Here is a 24,895-nt window from a genome sequence, read left to right as displayed (position 1 = left end):
CCACTATGCCATATTGTCTCCCACAAGTCTTAAAGTCAAATAGAGTTCAAGCCAATTTTAGAGCCTATGGTTCATTCCAAAGCAAAAGTACTATTATCAAGACAATGCGCTTTTGCTGTATCACAATACAAAAACAATAAATAATTCAAATAAACAATAACATAAAACTATCTCCTGTTTCTCACAGAAAATAAAATCTGCAAAATGTACTACTTAAAAGATTTGTTCAGTAAAAGGTAGACTTTTGAGGGACAGAGATTATTTCTAGTCTAGTCTCTAATCCCATCTAAAGAAGTGGGATTAATGTACAATGAATGGGCTTTAACTTCTTAATAAAGCAAACTATTAATAAATCCTAAACACCTGCTATATATTGACCTAAATATTTATTTACACAATTTTTCCCCATTTTAGTACATCTTACTTATTAAATTTGGAGTTTCTGATAATTTGAAACTCTTAATAAAGGATTTATCAAGACAATTTAGCACTGTAGTTGCTGTGACATAAGCTTTGGGCTATTACTATCCACAGAAATAGTTGCAAAATAAAAGAACTGACAACCTCTTTATAATACAGCAAGAAAGAGTTTTCTTCTCTTGAGAGAAAGCTGTTACCTCCAAGGTAAAGAGAAGATTGAATGAAATAGTAAGATAGAAAGATATCCTACGCAACAACCTGGCAGCATTTACCCATGTTTTTTATTGCAAAAAACAAAGTGTCTTAAAAGTGGTATTAGATATTTAGACATTTTCAAATCACAACCCCATCTCGAATCAAGAAAGACTTTTATTTCTCTGAGGTCTCATGAAAGGGATTTACAAGGCTTCTTTTTCTAAATCTTAACTTATCTTAAAGAGCAGGGTTTTTACATACTACATACAAATAGAATAGTTCTGGATTCGCATGACTTAACTGATGCAGTAAGCTGTCAATCAGAATTCCAAAAGGCTGCCAAACTGGCCAAAGGCTTATTTATAGGCCAAAGACTATCTAAAAAACAAAGGCTGTAGAGGGTGCCCGCCTCCAGCCCCCCACCCCCAATAAAGAGTAGAGTTCAGGCTGCTCTGATCATCCAGAATTTTTATATTTCTTTGCTTGTAATACAGCTTCAAAGTTCTAAATTCAGGCAAAAGGGAACAAGAAATTGTCAAAAAATTCAAACAAGTGAATCTTACAGAACACAGAATGGTATTTCCATTTAATAGGTATGTAGTTTTTAAAATTAACAAATAATTACTATGTATCCATTACTGTGCTAGGTTCTAGGGATTAATTACTTTCTCTGCTCCAATGGGGTGAAAAGTAGAGTACTTTCTTTCCAATTTATGGCTAGTTAATTTCTAAGTCACTTTTTATCCATATAATATACTGTTTTCTTTAAAACTTTAAACACTATTAATTTAAGATATGATGATGTAATAATATACTGTATGAAACTGAACGGTTTAAATTTTCTTGAGTAAGAAGTTAGGGTTTAGATCAGTAAGGACTCAGTAAGTCTTACTAGAGAAAAACGTTTAAAGAAAATTCTCAAGTTAGTCATTCAAAGGTAAGGAATATAATACTTTGATTTTATTTCATCCAGCCTGTCATTTTTACCCTAGGAATACTGATACTTAGATAATAGCACAAAAAAGCAAAAGAATAAAAAAATTTACCAGGCATAAGATCTTTTGTGAAGTGATGAGCTATATTTTAAAATTGGTATGTAGTAATGTTAGCACAACTCTGAAAATTTGCTAAAAATCATTTAATTGTATACTTAAAATGTGTGAATTTTATGCAAAGTGAACTATACCCCAATAAAGCAGTTTTTAAAAAGTTACACACACACACACACACACACAAATCCTCCCCCCAACGTGGATTACTACTGTATTACTACTTAGAGCCTGCTAAAAAGCACACACTCAATTATTCAAATATTTATTAATCACCTACTTGCCAATCACGAGAAATACAAGGATGGACCAGACATAGCATATCCATGGCCTTAAGGAGGTAGTACTCTTATGACAAAAAAGTACAATTTAATAAAATAGTAATAAGGCCTAACATTTAGCAAACATTGGGTGCCAAACACCATTCTAAATGTTACTTGACTTTATTCATTTAAATATATGTAATGTGTTATAACGTGCATACGAATCTTAACAGCAGAGAGACTATGTAATAGAGATGAAATATAAGCTGATGAAATATAAGCTGAATCTTTAAGACTGAATGGAAATTCAGTTAGAGACAGGCATTTCAGGTAGAAAATAGAGCATATACAACAAGAGAGAATTAAAAGTGAGTTACTAGTGTTTTCAACCTAAATAACCATCGCATCCTAAACATAAGTACAACAGCTGTTTAACCCAATAAATATGGTAAACCAAATGCTAAAAATAAATAACTATAAAAGTCTGTTTTCCCATTTTTTACCTATTTCTCCCTCCTCTCATCTCCACTTGTTGATCTCTCCAGCAGCAGTCATTATGGTGCTTATTTATGCCTTTGCCAAATAGCATATATGTTGTTAAATTGCAGGTGATTAGCAAATAAATTCGAACTTCACATTTATGACAATAAAAAGTTAAATGCTTAATGTTAAATGCTTAAACGTTATATGCTTGCTCAAACTGTGGATTTATTTCTCAGCGATAATATTTATTAATAGCAGCAGTAGGAGAGAAAAGTTCTAATTAGCACTACTAGTGATAGACAAAAGTCTTCATAAGCAGAATCAAGTTCTTACCTCTGACAAGTAAAAAGATGAATGGAGGTTGAGTATAAGAGAAGTTTAAAAGTAAATTCACTGTAGGAGGCCAGATTTAACCTTGGCAAGCTTTTGGAGCAGTTTTAAGAAATAATTCGAATCTAGAGATACCATACTTTAAAATGATCCACATGTAAATTATAAGCACTGAAATTTAACTTATTAAATTTATTAAATTACATGAATGTACTTTTTTAAAAATCACAAAGGGACTTCCCTGGTGGCACAGTGGTTAAGAGTCCGCCTGCCAATGCTGGGGACACAGGTTCAAGCCCTGGTCCGGGAAGATTCCACATGTCGTGGAGCAACTAAGCCTGTGCGCCACAACTACCGAGCCTGCGCTTTAAAGCCCATGAGCCACAACTACTGAGCCCATGCTCCACAACTACTGAAGCCCACGTGCTCTAGGGCCCGTGCTCCGCAACAAGAGAAGCCACCACAATGAGAAGCCCGCGCACCGCAACGAAGAGTAGCCCCTGCTCACTGCAACTAGAGAAAGCCCACACGCAGCAACGAAAACCCAACGCAGCCAAAAAATAAATTAAAAAAAAGATAAAAATCACAAAAATGTTAGAAACTGTTAATAGTTGTTAACTCTAAGGAATGGCATTGCAGTAGAGTTTCACTATCTAATCAATATTCAAACAACAGGGAAATACATTAAATTCAAAAGTTATACATATCTATTTGGAAAAGTTAGAAAACAAAGGTAAGAAGAAAAGGAAAAAGTTAAATTTCCTAAGTTTTCTATATTCACCTACCTTGTACAAGAGGTGTATATACACACAAACAGAGGAGAAAATACATGAATACATACATGTCTCCCCCCAGGATAGGTAACTACCATATGGCTAAACTACTAGTATATGGCTACTAGTCCCAGCTCTACCTTTTATTACTGTAATCTTAGTCAAGTTACCATGTTTATGGGCATTAATTCCTTCATCTGTAGAGTGAAGGGATTCTAACATCTTTTATGTCTCAAAAATTGTATCAATGTTATCAACTTCAAAAAACAAAGTCACAAAAATATTTAAAATTGCCATTAGTACAAGTTGCTACCCATGGCAATAACTTCTATGCTAAGAATACTGAGAAAGCCATAGCTCAAAATTCTAAACAATGAAAAGATATTGTGTGGCTCTGGCATCGCTGCTCTGTGTTTTTTTGGCCTTAAATTATGCTGCAAATGACAAAAGGACATGGAAATCATTGAGCTTTCAATAGATTTGGTAACAGAGATCATTACCAAACAAATGAACTCTGTGTGTATGTGTGTCTGTGCATGTCTGTTGCTGGCAAGGAGGAGGTGTTTGGTAGGGAAAGAAAAAAGGTTAAGAAATGACCATAAGTTTGGTGAGACACATATGACCAACCCTCGCAAAGATGGGAAATGTTGCAAGGTGAACTTTCAGAATCACATAGAAAGTGATTAAGGACAACACATAGAGAAACCTGTTATACCAAACAATACATGTTTGAATTTTATATGAGCAAAAGGGAAGGTACTCCCCTCTCTTTTAGAATGAGACTGATCAAAAAAAAACCTGGCAAGAGTGATCATTTCTCTTCAAAGGTTTTGAGTACTTTATAGAAGAAATACAATTTCAGGAACTGACTGAATAACAAGTTGAAGAAAACATACGGGAAAGACATTGGGAAAAACTATGAAGAACAGGAAACCAAACGAGATTCAACCAAGTTAAGGAAGTCAACAGAACCCAAGCTTTACAACACTGCTAAAGAAATCTGCTATCTCTGCTTATTTGGTGCATTCTCACATGAGAAAACCAATTATTATTTCCATTTACAAAACAAGATCAGATTAAAATAAAACATGAAAAGCAGATTAAGGAATATTTTCCTTGTACGTATATTTTATGAATATAATCAATTCAAATTCATGGTTTTGTTACAGAAAAATCTATACAAATATCATTGTAGGATTTTGTAAACTGGAAAAAATAGAAATCATTTAACTATCTCATTTTATAGTGACTTGTCCAAGGCTCAGATTATCCTGGCCCCAGACCAATGTTCTTTATACTAGACCATACTACCTTTTCATTCTAGGTCTGCTTCTGTTGCATATCTCTTCAAATAAGCTACTTTTCCTTCTTTTTCCTCAGTATTTTCAAAATATTAATTTTTCTTTGTGAACTTACGTTCAAAGACTTTCACAATGGCAACAGAAAAACTTCATTAAAAGGCAAATCACTGAATTACTTTACTAAAACACCATTTGAGAAGCATTAACTCTAATTATGCTCACATACTAAACAGATGTGTACATCTACACAAAAAGCCAGTAATTCACCCAACAAATGTTTACTGACCATTATATACCATAAACTGTTCTCAGTGTTAAGGACACAGCAGGGAACTAAAGGATAAAAATCTCTGTCTTCACAGAACCTAGTGTGGGGAAAGACAATAAATAAAACTAAAATATATAGTATGTTAGATAGTGACAAATATTAGAGAGAAAAAATATAAAGCCAAGAAAGTGGATTTTTTTTTAACTTAAAAAAAAATGTTTAAAAAATATTTATTTGGCTCCTCCAGGTCTTAGTTGCAGCGTGCAGGATCTAGTTCCCTGACCAGGGATTGAACCTGGGGCCGCTGCATTGGGAGCGTGGAGTCTTAACCACTGAACCACCAGGAAAGTCCCAAGAAGAGGGATATTTTTAAGTAAAGACCTTAAGATGAGTAAGCAAGCCATGCTGGTAATTTGGCAGAAAGTATTCAAGGCAGAGGAATTAGCAAGTAAAAAAGGACCAGACATGAGAGAAAAGGAAAGGCAAAGAGTCCAGGTGGCTGACATGCAATGAACAGAGGAGAAGGAAATGGATGGCCACTGTAAAGATTTTGGCATTTACTCTTAGTGCGATGGAAAGCCACTGATGGGTTTTGAGCAAAGGAGCCATCATACTCTGACTTAAAACAGAATCAATTTTAAGCATTACATACTTAAAAAAAAAAAAAAAACAGAATCATTCCAGCTGCTGTGTTGGGAATACACCATAACTGTAGTAATCCAGATAAGACATAATAGTTTGGAGCAGAGTGATAGCAGAGGAGATACGAGATGCGGATTCTGAAGATTGATATATTCCGAAGACTGAATCTACAAAATTTGCTAATTAATGGGCTGGATAAGACTGTGAAAGAGAGGAAACAATGAGGAATGGAAGGTTTTTGGTCCAAGTAAGTGAAAGATGGAACTACCATTTACTGAGATGGGGCAGACTGAATGATAAGCAGGTTTGGGGAGTAATATGACTTTTGAACATGCTAAGCTTAATATACTTATAATGAATCAAAATGAGTCAAGAAGTCAGTGTGAGCCTAGGCTTCAAGGAAGAGGTTAGGACTAAAAATACCAACTGAGAAAGCTGGCTGTGTATAAATCGTATTTAAAACCAGGTGATTTGATAAGATTATCTACAGAGTGAGCATAACTTCAGGCACTTTAAATATTAAGGGGCAGAGGACTAAGAAGGAACAGTCAGTGAGACAGAAGGCAATAGGAATCTGTGCAAATCTGGAATCAAGTGAAAAAAAATTACTTTTCAAGGAAGCATACATAATTAACTATGTCAAATGGTACTGTTAGGTCAAATAAGATGAGGACTGAGAACCAACAGATTACTGTATATTTACTTTATAATTTAATATAAATTAAATATAATTTATAATATAATTAATATAATATAATAATAATATAATTTAATATGGCTTGTCATCACAGATCTACTATGAATCCCACCCCAAATCTACTATGAATCCTGGTCTGTTCCTGTTACCATTTATTCCCATCCCTGGACACTTAATAAGCTGAAAAATACTACCCAAGACTCAAAGCTTCTAACCCACATGTTATTTACTGTGCTACAGTACTGTACCTGAATAAATTACAGAACCAAAGGTGAGCTCTGGTATCTACACAACACAGATTTCTCCAAATGAAAACAAACCCCACTCTCTAGCCCTTCCTTGTTCTCTTAAGCCACTCTGCAAGCAGTCTTATTTCTGACTAGGTCGTATATTTCAGGACAAGACTAAATTTGTGTAAATAATGGTTCCCCCTCCATCAATGCAGTCAATGAAGTAGACTACATTTTAACATATATATTCCCAAATTAACCACTTCTAAGTATGAAATTATTTTTTAAAAATGTCAAATATACAAAAAAGTAGAGAAAATCATAAGATACTCATGTATCAATAAATATCACTATTTTGTCCTATTTGCTTTATTTTTTAAAGAAATAAGAATTTCTAAGTGTTGCAGATACTGCTGAAACCTCATTCCAACCTCAACCCTCTCCACTCCTTTTCCCCTTTTGCCTCCCCAGAAGCAACCATTTTTCTGAATTCTCATGAGTGTTTTGACTGTATATCAACACATCTATAATAGTTTTAATACATTTAATATGAATAATATCATGCCATACATACCTTTTTGAAAAGTAAACTTTAGAGCAGTTTTAAGCCCACAGAAAAACTGAACAGAAAGTACAGAGTTCCCATGTATTCCTCGCCCCTCCTCCACTATCAACATTCTGTACCAGGGTGGTACCTTTGTTACAAATGATGAACCTATGACATATCACTATCACCCAAAGTCCATAGTTTACATTAGAGTACATTCTACAGGTTTTGACAAATGTAAAATAACATGTATCTACCATTATTATAGTATCATACAGATTAGTTTCACTGCCCTAAAAATCCTCTGTACTCTGCCTACAGTCTCTGGAAACCACTGATCTTTCACTGTCTCTACACTTTTGCCTTTTCCAGAATGTCATATAGTTGGAATCATACAGTAGGTGGCCTTTTTAGATTGGCATCTTTCATTTAGTAGTATATATTTAAGCTTCTTCCATGTCTTTTCATAGTTTGATAGAACATTTTTTCTTAGTGCTGAAAAATATTCCATTGTCTCAATGTATCATAGTTTACTTACCTTCATTTGCATAAAAACCAAAGAGTGTGATTAATGAACTGTATGGTAAGAGTATGTTCAGTTTGGTAAGAAACCTTGCCAAACTGTCTTTCAACGTGGCTGTACCAATTTGTATTCCCACCAGCAATGAATGAGACTTCCCCTTGCTCCACATCCTCACTAACATTGGTTGTCAAGTGTTTTTTCTTTCTTTTTAAATTGTGGTAAAATACACGACATAAAATGTACTATCATAACCATTTTTAACAAAAAAATTTTTATTAAAAAATGTAAAATTTGCCATCGTACTAATTCTTAAGTGAAGAGTTCAGTAAAGTACATTCACATTTTTGTGCACCCGATGTCCAAAACCCTTTTCATCTCAATAAACTGAAACCCTATAACCTATTAAACATCAACTCCCTATTTCCCCTTCCCCCCGGCAACCATTAAGCTACTTTCTGTTTCTATGAATTTTGCTATTCTAGGTACCTAATGTAAGTGGAATTGTACAATTTTTGCTTTTTGTGACTTAGCATAATGGCTTCAAGTTTCACCCACATTGTAACGTGCCAGAATTTCCTTTCTTCTTAAGTGAGAATATTCCATTGCATGCATATACCACATTTTATTTGTCCATTCACCCACTGAAGGACACTTGGTTTGCTTCCACCTTTTGACTACTGCAGATAATGCTGCTATGACTATTAAGGGTACAAATACCTCTTTCAAGTCCTTTTCAATTCTTTTGGGTATATTCTGAACCCAGGAGTGGAGTTGCTGGGTCATATGGTAATTCTATTTTTAATTTTTTGAGGAATCACCGTACCATTTTCCATAGTGGCTGAACCATTTTGCATTCTCACCAACAGTGTACCATGGTACCAATTTCTCCACGTCTTCATCAACGCTTGTTATTTTCTGGGGTTGTTTTTTTTTTTTTTTTGGATTTTGTTTTTTCAGTAGTCATTCTAATGGGTATGAGGTGGTATCCCATTGTGGTTTTGATCTGCATTTCCTCAATAACTAGTAATATTGAACACCTTTTCATATGCTTGTTGGCCACCTGTATATCTTCTTTGAAGATATGTTTATTCAAATCCTTTGCCCATTTTAAAATAGAGGTTTTTTTTTTGTTATTGAGTTGTAGGAGTTCTTTATATATTCTGGATATTAACCACATATTAGATGTGCAAGTATTTTCTCCCATTCCGCCAGTTGCCTTCTCACAACGTTGACTGGGTCCTTTTATGTACAGAAATGTTAACGTTTGATGTAGTCCAATTTACCTATTTTCTCTTTTGTCACCTATGCTTTTGGTGTCATATCCAAGAAATCACTGCTAGTTTCATGTCATGAAGCCTTTGTCCTATGTTTTCTTCTAAGAGTTTTATTGTTTTGTCTTATATTTAGGCTCTTGATACATTTTGAGTTATTTTTTGTATATGGCGTTAGGTTAGGGTCCAACTTCATTCTTTTGCTTGTGGATATCAAATATTCCCAGCACCATTTGTTGAAAAGACTGTCCTTTTACCACTGAATGGTCTTGGCACCCTCACCAAAAATCATTTGCCCATACATGCTAGGGTTTATTTCTGGGCTCCCCATTCTATTCCATTGGTCTATATGTCTGACTTTATGCAAATACCACAGTTTTCATTACTGTAGCTTTGTACTAAGTTTTAAAATAAGGAAGTATGAGACCTCCAACTTTATCTTCTTTTTCAAGATTACTTTTGGCTATTTAGGGCCCGCTGAGATACCACATGAATTTTAAGATGGATTTTTCTATTTCTACAAATAATACCACTGAGATTTTGATAGAGACTGCATTAAATCTGTAGATCACTTTGGGTAGTACAGACATTTAACAATAATAAGTCTTTCAATCCATGAACACAGTATGCCTTTCCATTTATTTGTGTCCCCTTTAATTTCTTTCAGCAACATTTTACAGTTTTCAGTGTAAAAGTTTTTCTTCTCATTGGTTAGTTTTATTCCTAAGTATTTTATTCCTTTTGATGCTACTGTAAATGGGTATGCCTCTCAATTTCCTTTTCAGGTTGTTCCTTGTTAGTGTTTGTTAATTTTATATCCCACAAGACTGTGTCCCAATGGTTCTCACCCAGGGTGATTTTGCCACTCAGGAGACATTTGGTAATTTCTGGAGACAATTTTGGTTTTTACAACTTGGGGGGAAGGGGACAGACATGCTACTGGCATCAAATGGGCAGAGGCAAGGGATGCTGCTAAACATCCTACAACGCACAGGGAAGTTTCCCACAACAAAGAATTATCTGGCCCAACATGTCAATAGTGCCAAACTTGAGAAACTTTGCTATATTCTACTATGAGTTATTCTCATTAGAACCCAAATTAAGTCCAAATATATTTCAAAATGTACACAAGAAAAAGGAAACATTCCAAAAGATTAATAGCAGTAAGATTATGGAGGATTATTTTATTTTTCCATTTTTCTAAAAAATTTCTACAACTACCATGCCATTACCATTTCAAGAGAAAAAAATTAACTTGGGACTTTCCTGATGGTCCAGTGGGTAAGACTCTGAGCTCCCAATACAGGGGGCCCAGGTTTAATTTCTGGTCCGGGAACTAGATCCTACATACATGCCACAACTAAGAAGCCCGCATGCCGCAACTAAGAAGCCTGAGTGCCGCAACTAAGAAGCCCGCATGCCGCAACTAAGAAGCCCGCATGCTGCAACTAAGAAGCCCACACGCTGCAACGAAGATCCCACATGCTGCAACAAAGCCCCAGCGCAGCCAAAATAAATAAATAAATAAACATTTTTAAAAAGAGAAAAATTAACTTGATTTGAAAAATTTGATTTAGTCACTAATTCTAATCAGAGTACATGACTCTCTTTTTTTTTTTTCTTTTTTAAAGTTGCCTTTGATTTCCACAAGTATTTACTTAAGTGCCACTTATCTGCCAGGCTCTGTGACAAGAATTAAGAATAGAGTGGTATACAAAATAGACAAGGTTCATACTCTCAGGGAGCTTATAGTCTGATGGGAGAATTTAACATTGAGTAAATACACTAACAAATTATGATACGTATTCTTTTTTTTTTTTTAATAAATTTATTTATTTATTTATATTTATTTTTGGCTGTGTTGGGTCTTCGTTTCTGTGCGAGGGCTTTCTCCAGTTGCAGCGAGCGGGGGCTACTCTTCATCGCGGTGCGCGGGCCTCTCCCGTTGCGGAGCACAGGCTCCAGACGCGCAGGCTCAGTAGTTGTGGCTCACGGGCTTAGTCGCTCCGCGGCATGTGGGATCTTCCCAGACCAGGGCTCGAACCCGTGTCCCCTGCATTGGCAGGCAGATTCTTAACCACTGCGCCACCAGGGAAGCCCTATGATACGTATTCTTAAGGAAAACAACAGTGGGATTTAACTTTCAACTAGCCTGTTCAGGGATGGCCTCTAAGTAAATGATATTGAAGATTCAAAAGATGAGAAATAACCAGGCAGGCGAAGGAAAGGGGATGAAGATAAAGGGAGTGGGAAGGGCATTCTGACATGTGAGCAGCATGTGTGAAAGGCCTGAAGAAGAGAGGGCTATTAATGTGTTAGAGTTAGAGGAATTAAAAGAAGATGAGTGAGAGCATAGTAAAAGGAGATAATAAGTGAGAGAGGTAGGAGAAGGAGACAGGGACCAGATCTGGCAAGGTCTTAAGGGTCTCAGTAAGGAGTTTGAAAGCTAAATGTGGTGGGATGCAACTGAAGCAGAGGAGGAGCGTTGATATGATTTACTTATTTTTTAAAAGAACCACGCTGGTTATTTTATGAATTAGAGCAGAGCAATAGCAGAAATAAGGCAACCACTGTAGAGATGAAGTAATAATGATTTGCCCCAGATTTTAACAGTGAGTACAAAGCAAACAGAAAAGTTAAGAATGGAGTGACATTGACTAAATAACAGTCATACTTACAACCTTATCATAGAGAAACTTCTCTTTCCAGGGATGTTGTTGCAAAGCCAGCAAAGGGTGTTACTTATGTGACACCCCTCTTCCCCACACCACAGGTGACTGGTGGAGGAGGTGAAGGGGAAAAGCCAATCCATAAGCAGGCCAGCAGTAAAAACAATCTGCCTCAGTTTGGGCAGAGCTTATCAGCATAAGCAAATTCTCTCAGTAATTCAACACGAAGATTATATAAAGACTAAGAGAGTCAGTACCTAGGAAAAATAAAATTTAGTAGCTGAATTAGTGGCTGGCAGAACAGTAGAGCAAAGATCCATGAATTCCTACCAAGATACTCCTACCTGAAATATCTGGGATAATGGGAGAACTGGTTCCTTAATGTTCCTAACACCCTACCCTTATTTGACATAGTCTGAATAAGGGTGTTCCTTGCATTCTCTCTCTCTCTTTTTTTTTTTTTGGCCGCGTAGCGGCTTGGGGGATCTTAATTCCCCGACCAGGGACTGAACCCAGGCCCCTCAGCAGTGAAAGCGCCGAGTCCTAACCACTGGACCGCCAGGGAAGTCCCTATTCCTTGCATTTTTAAAAGCTTAATCAAAGAAAGTATCCACTAAAGTGGGATTTTAATTTTACAGAAATTGAGGCTAAAAAAATTATTATAAAGCTTTCCTGATGGCATATAGCTCATGAGATGCAATCCTAGGTCTTCTCATTCTAAAAATCAACCTTTTCCACAAATCTTAAGGGAAGAGTTACTGGATGCCACACATTTAGGATATCCTTTCCTTTCAAATTTAAGGTATGTTATTTATTATAAATTTGAGTTTAGGAAAGAAAGATAAGGGATCTACTACAACACTAGCTCACAGTGGTTAAATATCACCACAGGGTCAGTTTAGAGCAGGGATCTGAGAAATCTTGACCTTCTAGAATGTAAAACCATGAGAATAGGAATTTAGCCTGTGTTATTCATTGCTCTAGCCTCACTGCTTACAACAGAACCTCAGACACAGAAACTGAGTAATTATTTGCCGAACAAATGAATTCAATACAGGGAAGGGTAGATGAAAAGTGAGTGAAAAAGAGCTGCCAAGAGTTCACCTGTGACCCTTAGGTAGTAGAAAGTTGCCACAATCCCTACTTATTTCTCTTAATTAAGCTACAACTTTAGTGAAATATAATTCACATACTATAAAATTCACTCATTTAAAGTGTAAAATTCTGTGGTTTTTAATATATTCACAAAGTTGCACATCAATCACCACCATCCAATTCCAGATCATATTCTTCACCACAAAAAGCCCTATACCTATTAGCAGCCAGTCCCCGTGTGCCCCTTGTCCCAAGGCCTTGGCAATCACTAATCAACTTTGTCTCTTTGGATTTGCCTATCCTGGACATTTCGTATAAATGGAATTACAGAATATGTGATCTTTTGTGACTGGCTTCTTAGCATTTTTTCAAGGTTCATCCATGTAGTAGTATGTAGCAGTACTTCATTCCTTTTTATGGTAGAATAATATTCCACTGTATGCATATCCAGGTTTTGTTTATCAATTCATCAGTTGATGGACATTTGGGTTGTTTCCATGTTTTGCCTATTTTAGATAATGCTACTATGAACATTCATGTACAAGTTTTTGTGCAGACACTTGTTTTCAATTCTTTTGGGTTTTATACCTAGGAGTGGAACTGCTGGGTCACATGTTAACCCTTTAACTTTTTAAGGAACTGCCAAACTGCATTCCAAAGCGGCTGCACCATTTTACATTCTCATCAGCCATGTATGAGGGTTCCACTTTCTCCACATCCTCATCAACACCTGTTATTGTCTATCTTTTTGCTTACAGCTATGCTAGTAGGTGTGAACTGGTATCTCATTATGGTTTTCAGCTTAATGACTAATGCTGTTGGATCATACTTGTTTATTGGTCCTAAATAAGCTTTGTCATAATTTAAAGATAATACCATTTTAAAGCTGGACAACAAAAGGGAATTGGGAAAAATTATTCAAGACATTAAGAGAAAAATGTGTGAAAACTCTGATATAAGACGTTTGAGAAAACAGTTGATCAACAATGAACTCAATTATGTAGCTATACCTGTGAACACCTCTACATAATAGTCAAAGGCAAAATAAGAAACCATTCTACATCTGTATTGGATGGTAGTGCTTTATAATTTTGTCTTCAATAGGTTTTTTCTTCCGTTCTTCTTACTCTAACAGACAGACCCCTCATTCTTTGGAGAAACCTGTGGTTTAAGTGGAGGTACCAACACCCTCCCCCAACAAAAGCACCCCCCCACACACACACACAGCTGGCCTATGGCACATGACTTTGTGCTGGCCAATCACAGAACCACATTCCTCTGCCCACAGTGATTAATTCAGGTGTAAGTATGCAATCAAATCTTGATCAATCAGAGTCCTCCCTAGACTTTCATTAGAACTCTTATAATGTGAGCTATGTCTTCGAACTTACTGGGTTATGAGAGCCAGATTCCCCACTTTGCTTTAACTAATTTGAGCTGGGTTTCTGTTCCCCAAAACAAAACTGTATAATATTAAAAAGTCAGCTCTTTCAGCCTGAAGCTATGAGACCTAACTTTTAATATCAACATTATGGAAAAAGAGTTTATGGTATTTAAAGCCACTATTCTAAACAAAGACAGAAAATATGGGGTTTCATAATCACTAAAGAACCAAGAGTAATGTAACAATTATTCAAAAATCTTAAGACTTTATTTTGCTTTCTTCTTTTCTGGACCTGCAACAGCTGAAAGTGGCTAAAGAGGAACAGGGGAATAGGCAGGATGGGTGGCAAAAAGGTTAGGATCGTTTAATACAACCAGGTAGAGACTAGCTGTAGGGCCTTCAGGATACAACTACTGTAACTAAATTCACATAACACTTACTTTAAGGAACCATACATGCTGTAAAAACTGAAACAAGTATTAAGAGTAGATACTGGGCAACTAAAGCTTTCATTTAAAGAACTAGAAACTGAGACAGAACGTAATTTGCTTTCTAATATTAAAAATATGTCTATCACCAAATTATGAAACACCACATTATCTTAGGATTCTGACTTTTGTTAATACAAATTTAAAGAAATTTCAGGTTTGCCAAAATATACCATTATTGAAAATGTAATTTACATTAAGTTCAATGTAAATTAAATTTAGGGTAAGAGCGATAGCTAATCAAATTTTGTCCTAACAGTAAACAAACAGTAACAGAAAACAGTTCAGCATTGTAAACAATCAAGCTAATCTTGTAGTACCAGTAAATGTGTATGGCCTTAAACCATTTTTCATTACGTGTACCAAATAGTGTGAATAAGAGCTATTTTCTGGTTAAATTTACAGTCTTATGGGACAACAGTTACAAAATCTTCATAAAGTATTTACTAACCTACTTACAACACAGGATTAGAGAAATGAAGTCAGAAACTAGTAATTCTGTGACAATTTGGTTAAGCATGCAGGAGAAAGTAGGCTTTCACTTGAGCGCTAATGAAGGGAAAAAGAAGCCTTCTCCAATTCATGTGATGTGATTTGAATTATGGTGCACAGTGGTACAAAAGGAACTGCAAACAAAATGTTAATCTGACAGGGAATACAGGGGGTTATTTGGATGTAATGTATGATGAAGCAAGTTGGTAGAAATAAAAATAGCCACCATTCACTCTACCTGCACTATATGCCAAGCACTATTAAGCATTTAAGTAGTTTAAAGAGATTAAGTTAACTTCCATAACTATTAAACAGAGGAACTAGGGTTCAAATCCAGGTGTGACTCCATAGTCCATGTTATTTAACTGTGATACTATAAAGCCTTTCAAGAGTCTTTTATTAATTAAAAGTGACAATCACCTATAACAGAAGCAACAATAATAAACACAGACAGTGATTCTCAAAGTGTGGTCAGTGGGCCCCTGTGGGGACACTGAGACCTTTTCAGAGGGTCCACAAGGTCAAAACTATTTTCTTAAATTACTACTACTAATTTTTTTTTTATTATGTTAACATTTGCACTGTACTGCACTGTAATAGGTAAAGCCGCTGGTGCTTTAGCATGAATTAAGGCAATGTCACCAAGCTGTAATAATAGTCATTGTGTTTCAGTTAAAAAGAAAAAAGCCTGTTCACTAAAGAATGTCCTTGATGAGAGGCTTCCCTGGTGGCGTAGTGGTTAAGAATCCGCCTGCCAATGCAGGGAACACGGGTTCAAGCCCTGGTCCGGGAAGATCCCACATCCCGCGAAGCAACTAAGCCCGTGCGCCACAACTACTGAGCCTGTGCTCTAGAGCCCGCGCGCCACAACTACTGAGCCCGCGTGCCACAACTACTGAAGCCCGTGCACCTAGAGCCCGTGCTCCACAACAAGAGAAGTCACTGCAATGAGAATCCCGCGTACCGCAACGGAGAGTAGCTGCCGCTCACCGCAACTAGAGAAAGCCCGTGCACAGCAACAAAGACCCAATGCAGCCAAAAATAAATAAAATAAATTAAAAAAAAAAGAAAAAAATGTTAAAAAAAAAAAAAGAGTAATGTCCTTGATGAAACAGTAAAAAAATTACTTTTATTAAAAACCGGCCTTTCCTTTCTAAAATTTTGTGATAAAATGGGGATTACACATAAACCATTTCAAAAGCATACCCCCTTCTGCAGTAGGATGACTGTTTCAGGAAAAAGTATTTGTGGGACTGTTTGAGTTGCTAATTGAACTAGCCACTTTTTTCATGGAACATCACTTTTACTTGAAAGAACAACTGAGAGACAAATTATGGCTATTTAGAAAGTGTCTGGCAGATGTTTTCACAAAAATGAGCAAAGTGAACTTATGGCTTCAAGGAAAACAACTTAAAGTATCTCTTGCTAATGACAAAATTTGAGCTTTCAAGTGAAGATAAGAATTTTGGAAAACTTGTATCTACCACTGTGAGCTTGACAGATTACCAATATTTAAGATTTTTCTGATGAGCTATGTGGCGATGCTAATAATTGTGAATTTTCATTGTAAAATAAAATGTGTCAGCATTCGGAAGATCTACACAACTCACTGAACTAATATTTTCCAAATGACCAATACATGATGTTACAAAATCAGGCATGTCCAAGTGCAAGACAGACCAATGGATTTTAATGTAACAAAGTAAGAAAAGTTTACTAATATGGTTTCAGATTCCACATTGCAACTAACTTTTAAGAAAGTGTTATTTCTGGAGTTTTGGCATATATGGTATAATATGGTATATCAACGAATAATTTCCTTAATTATCTGAAAAGGCTATTAAACATTCCTCCCTTTTCCAACTGCCTACTGTGTGAAATTGGATGTTCTTCATATACTTCAACCAAAAGAACATACCAAAAGATTGAATTCAGAAATAGATATGAGGGGGCTTCCCTGGTGGCGCAGTGGTTAAGAATCCACCTGCCAATGCAGGGGACACGGGTTTGAGCCCTGGTCCGGGAAGATCCCACATGCCGCAGAGCAACTAAGCCCGTGCGCCACAACTACTGAAGCCCGTGTGCCACAACTACTAAAGCCCGTGTGCCACAACTACTGAAGGCTGCACGCCTGGAGCCTGTGCTCCGCAACAGGAGAAGCCACCGCAATGAGAAGCCCTCGCACTGCAATGAAGAGTAGCCTCCACTCGCGGGAACTAGAGAAAGCCCGCCCACAGCAACAGAAGATCCAATGCAGCCAAAAAATAAATAAATAAGTGAAATAAATCTAAAAAAAAACAAAAAAGAAAGAAACAGATATGAGAATTCAGCTATCTTTACTTGAGCCAAACATTAAAGAGACTCAAAAAAATGTTACACATGGCCATTTTTCTCACCAAATTTTCTGGGTTTTGAAAAATAAGTTATCTTCGGTTAGAAATTTATGTTTATATAAAACAGCTCTGGGACCTCCCTGGTAACGCAGTGGTTAAGAATCACCTGCCAATGCAGGAGACACGGGTTCAAGCCCTGATCCGGGAAGATCCCACATGCCGCGGTACAATTAAGCCCGTGCGCCACAACTACTGAGTCTGCGCTCTAGAGCTCGCGAGCCACACTACTGAGCCCGTGTGCCACGACTACTGAAGCCTGTGTGCCTAGAGCCCATGCTCCACAACGAGAAGCCACCGCAATGAGAAGCCCGTGCACTGCAACAAAGAGTAGCCCCTACTCGCCGCAACTAGAGAAAGCCCGCGCGCACAGCAACGAAAACCCAAAGCAGCCAAAAATAAATAAATAAATAAATTTATTTTTAAAAAACAGCTTTGTTAGTGTTATTTTTGAGTTAATATTTTTTAAAATTCTTACTTTTAGTTTCTAAAATGGTAAAAACTGATATTAATAGAAACTCCCAAAGCTTTTTTTAAAATTTTTTAAAATACATTTATTTATTTATTTTTGGCTGCATTGCATCTTCGTTGCTGCACGTGGGCTTTCTCTAGTTGCAGCCAGCAGCGGCTACTCTTCGTTGTGGTGCATGGGCTTCTCACTGCGGGGGCTTCTCTTGTTGCGGAGCACGGGCTCTAGGCACGTGGGCTTCAGTACTTGTGGCACGCGGGCTCTGTAGTTGTGGCTCGCAGGCTCTAGAGCACAGGCTCAGCAGTTGTGGTGCACAGGCTTTGTTGCTCTGTGGCATGTGGGATCTTCCCGGACCAGGGCTCAAACCCGTGTCCCCTGTATCGGCAGGCGGACTCTTAACCACTGTGCCACCAGGGAAGTCCCCCAAATAAAGCTTTTTGAGGGTCCTTATTTTTAACCACATAAATGGGTCTTGAGCCCCAAAGCTCTGAAAATTTCTGAACTAAGACCATAACAAGCACATATATATTGTCCTTATTTAGTAGGTGCCAATACAAAGATTGTTTTCATTTTATCCGTGGAAGAAAGGAGTCTCCCTCATCCCCGTCTTATTAAACCTAAATGGAAAGCACAGTAAGTAAATAGACTGTGTTCTCTAGTTTAAAGTCCACAAATAAAACACAATTTCCAAACAGATATCTGGTTTTAAAAAAAAAAAAAAAAAAAAGGAAACAACACTTACTGAATGCCTATTATACCCCATGTACTATGCTAGGTGCTTTCACATATAGCCTTTTAATCAACTTTGAGATCTGTATTAAGGCTGAGAGAAGTTAAAGGGAGGTAATATAGTACAGTACAAATAGTATTGACTTCACTTTGACATTCCTGAGTTAAGACCTTTCCCTTGAATGTTATGCTATTATGTCACTTAACTCTAGAATTTTTTTCTTTACATAATAATAATTCCTACTTACATGACTGAGAGAAATGAGAATACAATTAAAAGCATATACAGTAGATGCTCAAGAAGTTAGTTCCCTTTAATCAGACTTCTGCTCTGTTCCAAAACTAAACCAGTGAGTATCACAATCATTGTTCAAGGTTAGATTTGACAAACTCTTATTTCACCATTATAGGCCTCAAGTAGATGAATGCTGCTCCAGTAAACATTTAAAAATATCTTAAGGACCCACAACCACTATCAGATACAAGAGATCAATGTTTAAAAATTACCTACACATTTTTCCTAAACTTGTTTCATTCTTTTAAAGCTAAATCACTCCTACAACTCTTCCCAATCTTGTTATATTCACATTTGACATACTAGTCTCTATGAAAAATGACATCTTGATATCTCTAAGAAAATTATCAATGAAGCAATTCTGAAATTGGTTGCCTTATAAACTAGGAAAGCTGAAAGGAAGCACAAAAACAATTATTTAATTCCCAACTATATTTCTATCAGATATTTCATATTGTCACATGCTTGGACTATTATATGAAAAATTAGACAGTGGTTATTTTAAGTATAGTAAATATGGTCCAAGATTTGTGATGAGAGAGGTCAGTCTCTAAAAGTTAACAAGACTTAATAGCTTAACAATGCCTTTCACTCTGTACAGTTTAACAAATCACCAAGGCCATTTCTAAACAATAAAACAGCTGATCAATTTATTAAACTCTTGCCAACCAAGCAACTATTTTTTCCTGAAGTTCAACCTGACTTCATATTTGATGCTGTGTGGACAATAACAAGTTTCCAATTATGCAGTATTTTAATATTCTTTTATTTTTAGGATATTTTTCTTAAAGTAGTGTTTTTATAAGATCTAATTATTTTTCTAACATAACTTATGCTCTATTCAATCCTGGATAACCTCAGAACTTCTATAAAAATTATGCAGGTTTATTAGAAAGTCTATAAGAGAATTCCCCCTCTACTTTTAAAACATAAGCTAGATGAGATTAATTTGCTTTATTCTGACACATTTTTTAATTTGAAATTTGGTCACTACCCATTTCCTGTGTTGCATTGTGCATACCCTCGCTATCGTTACTATCTCAAACTAATAATGATGATCCTCTACCACACTGCACAAAAGAAACCACACCCTGAATGTCATCTGACAGTTCCTACAAGTTATTTTAAATGGATACTGACATATAACTTCTTTAATGCTTTTATCTTTCAAGAAGTTAGCATGACCATATTTTGGAGGAGCCAGAATGGTAGAATGTAACACAGGAATAACTATCAGACTGAAGGCTATGGAATCAGTTTCAATTCCAACTCTTAGAAATTCTGACTTTACAAGGGTCACTAATTCCCTGTGCCCAAACTGCCCTTCAATGAGCAATTACATCTCTCTACATTAAAAATGTTCCCATTAATTTTAAGTTCAACATAACTTATATATGCACACAGAGAAAAAACAAAGAGCCAACTGCAAATAAGGGAGTTAGAGAATCAATTTCACTGAATCCTATTAAATCTTCTTCCTCCCCCTAAGAAAAGCTGAAGGTGATAAATGCTCAGAGAATTGCCAGGCATCTTCCTAACATTAACCTATTAATCTTCACAACACTCATGAAGCAGATGTCAAGGACCTCTAGTTTTACAGAGGAAAGAACCCTAAGACTAACTGATTCTCCCAAAGGCACACACAGTTAGAGATTAGATTAAATTAACTCTTAAGACTTTGTACTCATCATAATTTGGAATCAAACAATGTTAGATCAAACCAAAAAATGTTATAATTATCTCACGCTATCCTCTATATCCGTGCTGTCCAATAAGGTAGCCACTAGCCATATGCAGCTTTTAAGAACCTGAAATGTAGCTAGCCGAAATTGAGATACGCTGTAAGTGTAAAAGACAGACCAGATTTTGAAGACTAGTATGAAAAGAACATGAAACATCTCATTAAATTTTTTTACACTGATTACATGTTGAAATGGTATTTTGGATATACCGGATTAAATAAAATTCATTGGACAGCACTGGTCCATACTTCTTTTCAAAGACCTTCCAATGAAACATGGCACTGTAAGACCAACCAAAAAGCAGTATTTTCTTAGAATTTGTTGTAGCACAATACAGAAACCATATTTTGAGGGGGGAGGAAATGGGCATAATTAGTATTTTGAGGGACACAGGCATATATGTAATGAATAAGTACATAAAATAGGCATTCTAGTGTTCTCTAAGGATAATAAAAGATGTTTCTATCTCATTGCAGGCATATGTGACAGAATAAATCACAAGTGAGGAGAGAGTATGACTTTCCCTTAAAGTCATATTCCATTTCCTTATGTGGAAATGTGAAAATATTCATATTCCTAATACACACACAGGGTTATCAAAGTCACAAGGATGCCCATAAGGCACAATGAACTTCTCAAAAAAATTTTACCTAATATGTATTTATAATTATTTTTTTAAAAGTCACATATCATAATATTGTTCTAATATAGAATCAACACAATCTTATTTTGACTAAAATAATAAGAGATACACAGTAAGGGGAAACATCAATTCAAAAAATAAGGATCACCTGAAAATAGTTTGGCAACTCCACATAAAGTCACCATATGTGTTTTGTGACCACCTAGAGGGGTGGGATAGGGAGGGTGGGAGGGAGACAAAAGAGGGAGGGGATATAGGGATATATGTATACATATAGCTGATTCACTTTGTTATACAGCAGAAACTAACACAACATTGTAAAGCAATTATACTCCAATAAAGATGTTTAATAAATAAATAAAGTTATCATATGACCCAGTAATTCCACACCTAGGTGTATAAGCAAAGAGAATTGAAAACACAGGTCTACACAAAAATGTGTAGATGAATATTCAGAGCAGCATTATGCATAATAGTTAAAAAGTGGAAACAATGCAAAAGTCTATCAAATGATGAAGGAATAAACAAAATGTAGTATATCCACACACTGGAATATTCAGCTATAAAAAGGAATGAAGCACTAATACATTCTGATTACAGAGTGTATGAACCTTGAAAACATTATGCTACCTAAAAGAAGCAAGTCACAAAAGATCACATATTGTATAACTCCATTTATATGAAATATCCAGAATAGGCAAATCTAAAAAGACAAAGAGTGACTGCTAGTGAGTTTGGGTTTCTTTGGGTTTCTTCTTTGGGTTTCTTTCTACATGAAAATGTCCTAAGACTGACTGTGCTGGTGGTTGCACAACTATGTGAAAACACCAAAAGCCACTTCAAATGCGTGAACTGTATGGTATTTGAATTACATCTCAGTGAAATGTTAAAAAAAAAAAAAAAAAAAAAGCGCAGCCAGAAATGTAGAGGGGAAAAGGATCAGAAGGACTGTCAAGCATTTAATTGCTATTTCTCTGGATGTTTGTAACTTTGTGGTATTTATGTTTTTAGGTTTTGTAATTTGTGATTTTTTCCCTCATTTTAAATATTAATACTGGTCAAAAAATTTTTAATCACATCATTACACAACTAGGTAAACTTAATAAAAATCGTTAAGTTCTACATTTAAATGGCAATTTCTATAGCATATGAATTATCTCAATAAAGATGCTGAAATTTCACTTCAACTAGGAAATAGTCCCTCAAACTAGGAAACCCACTAAGACAGCACTAACTGCCTTGGAAAGTAAATGGCTTTGTGGAAAGTCCAAAAGACAGTTACTATCTCAGTCAAGCAAATGCTCAAAGTTCAGAAACAGATGATGGGAATTTGAAGATCTCAGTATAAAAAAGTACAAAGAAACAACATAAAAAATACTACTTGACCACTTTCTCCTAAAAGCTAACCTCCTGATTCAGATGCAGAATGGAAAACAAAAACAAACAAAAACCCCTATTTACCTAGACGCCTAAACCTGAAGGCAAGAAGTCTTCTATTAAAAATCTGTGATGTGGGTGTGTGCTTAACCCACACACCGTATGTAGCCTAAGAACTTCAGGAGCAGCTGTTAAGATAATGAAGGTTGCTTTTCACCCTTTTCAAATAATAAAATGTGATGGTACCACTCCACAACCCACCCCATCCCCCGCTACCACCACCACCGGCAGGTGGAGGGAAAGGATACTGTAGACTAGAAGATGACAGCTTTGTATAACCCTTTGGACTCTATATGTAAGAATGCAGCTGGTGGTCTCTCAGGAGGGGGTAAAGAGATTTGTGAACAAGCTGAAATAAGGGGTATCCTTTGCCTGGAAGAGGGCACAGCGTGAGCCACATCTTGAATCAGCTATATCCATAGTAAAACACAGGCCGCTGGAAGGCACTGTTAGCGTCACCAGGATGGCCTCTCACGCCGGGGGTGTTTTTTTTCAACGGAGAAGTTGACTCCTGTAGTTTGGATACTGGGGGGAGGCAGGGGTAAAGCGGGAGTCGGGAAGACCAGAGAAAATGCCTTTAAGTGGAGACGACTCGGGCCTCGCTGAGGAAGTTCTGAGACCCACTCGGTCGCCACACGCTAGTCCCCCCCCCCACCGCCACCTCCCACCGCCCTCCTGCCCGCGGCGCCCGACGTCGGTGCGGGAGCGAGAGCCGGAATCTCCGCCGCTACCGGGATGGGGGCCGCAGCCCGGCCCGGGCAGCGCGGCACACGCACGCCTCCTCCGCACTCGCCGCGCCCGGCCTCCCCGCCGCGCGGCGCAGCCCCTCGCACCCGAGCCGGGCCGGCTCCTCGGGGCAGGCCTAGGCCGCGCCGGCGGTACCCCGGCACCTCGCTCCCCGGCGGAGGCGGACCAGGCCAGACACAAACTTCCCGGCGCGTTAGCACAGGCGTCACGGACGGGCCGGCCCCCAGCGCCATTCCCCCACGGCCCGGCGGCGGCTCCCGCCCCTACTCCCCACACTCCGAGTCCCGGCGTAGATCGACCCGAGGCCCACGGCCCCCACCCCTCCGGCGCCCCCGAGTTTACCTCCAAGTCGCGGCCTTTGTTCTTGAAATTCTTGAGCCGTTGGTTGTCCAGTTTCTCGTTGTCCGCCATGGCCGGGCCGGTGACTCCTTCCCCCGCCCGGGCCCCGCGGGATCCGCCCCAACCACCACGCCGCACCGACACTCCCAGCAACCGGGCCGCCGCCTGTGCTGCTGTGCCCGCCGCGGCGTCGCTTCCTTCCTCCTCTCACCTGCCTCCGCCGCGGTCTTCTCCTCCTCTCCCCGCCCGTTTCCCCACCCCCCCGCCCTAACCCCAGCGCGACCGCAGCTCCGGCGAAGACAACTGCGGGCCGGGCAGCGGCAACGGCGGCGGAATGTGCTGCCGGCTGCGAGGGGGAGGAAGCCTCGATCTGAGGGCCCCGGCGCCGCGGCCACGCCCATCGCCGCCAGCCCAGCTCGCCGATTGGCCAACCAGACTCCGGTGCGTTCAACCAATCAGAAAGAACGATGGAGAGCGGGGGCGGAAGAGCGAACGGAAAGGGGAAGCGGGCGACGCTGGGAAGAAGGGGCCCGGGCCTGGCCCCGGAGGGGAGGGGCGCGGCGGGGGCAGAGCCGGGAGGGACCACGTGCCCCGGGAGCAAGGGGGAGGAAGCGAAAGAGAATTAGAGGCGGGAAGGGGAAGGGGAAGGAGACGCCAGGGAAAGAGTTGGTTTGCTCATGTACGGCCCACCCCAGACGTCTGGGGTCCGGGGTCGAAGCCCACTTAAAGTACGTTCTTTTCTTCTTCGGTGAGCCTTCTCTTCCAGAGCATTCTTTGCGAGCTCCGCTGGCTTTACAGGAAGTGGGATCTGCGCCTCTGCTCCATCCCGGGTCGGGACAACCCCCTCCTCTCAACCGAGCTCCCTACCCTGGCAGGGGTCTCTGCTGTCTGGGGGCCCGGCTTCGGGGCCTGGACTGGAAGGAGTGACGTGCGTTCGGGAGGCGCAGTGGAAAGCGGGAGAGACTGGGTGGAAAAGGCAAAGGA

The 24,895-nt window shown here is 38.4% G+C and overlaps 1 protein-coding gene across 1 annotated transcript in view; it reads right to left on the bottom strand.

The window, feature by feature from the left end:
- Positions 1-24,148, bottom strand: part of KPNA4 (karyopherin subunit alpha 4) — a 57,990-nt gene extending 33,842 nt beyond the window's left edge. The window contains exon 1 of the mRNA XM_061194510.1: positions 23,915-24,148. Coding sequence (XP_061050493.1) covers positions 23,915-23,983 — 69 coding nt within the window. The 5' untranslated portion in view covers positions 23,984-24,148. The remainder of the gene's footprint in view (positions 1-23,914) is intronic.
- Between the last annotated feature and the right edge of the window lie 747 nt (positions 24,149-24,895).

This window comes from Eubalaena glacialis, chromosome 6 (assembly GCF_028564815.1).
Source record: "Eubalaena glacialis isolate mEubGla1 chromosome 6, mEubGla1.1.hap2.+ XY, whole genome shotgun sequence".
NCBI lineage: Eukaryota > Metazoa > Chordata > Mammalia > Artiodactyla > Balaenidae > Eubalaena > Eubalaena glacialis.
Note: the sequence above shows the minus strand (reverse complement) of the source record. Positions and strands in the feature narration are given on the sequence as shown.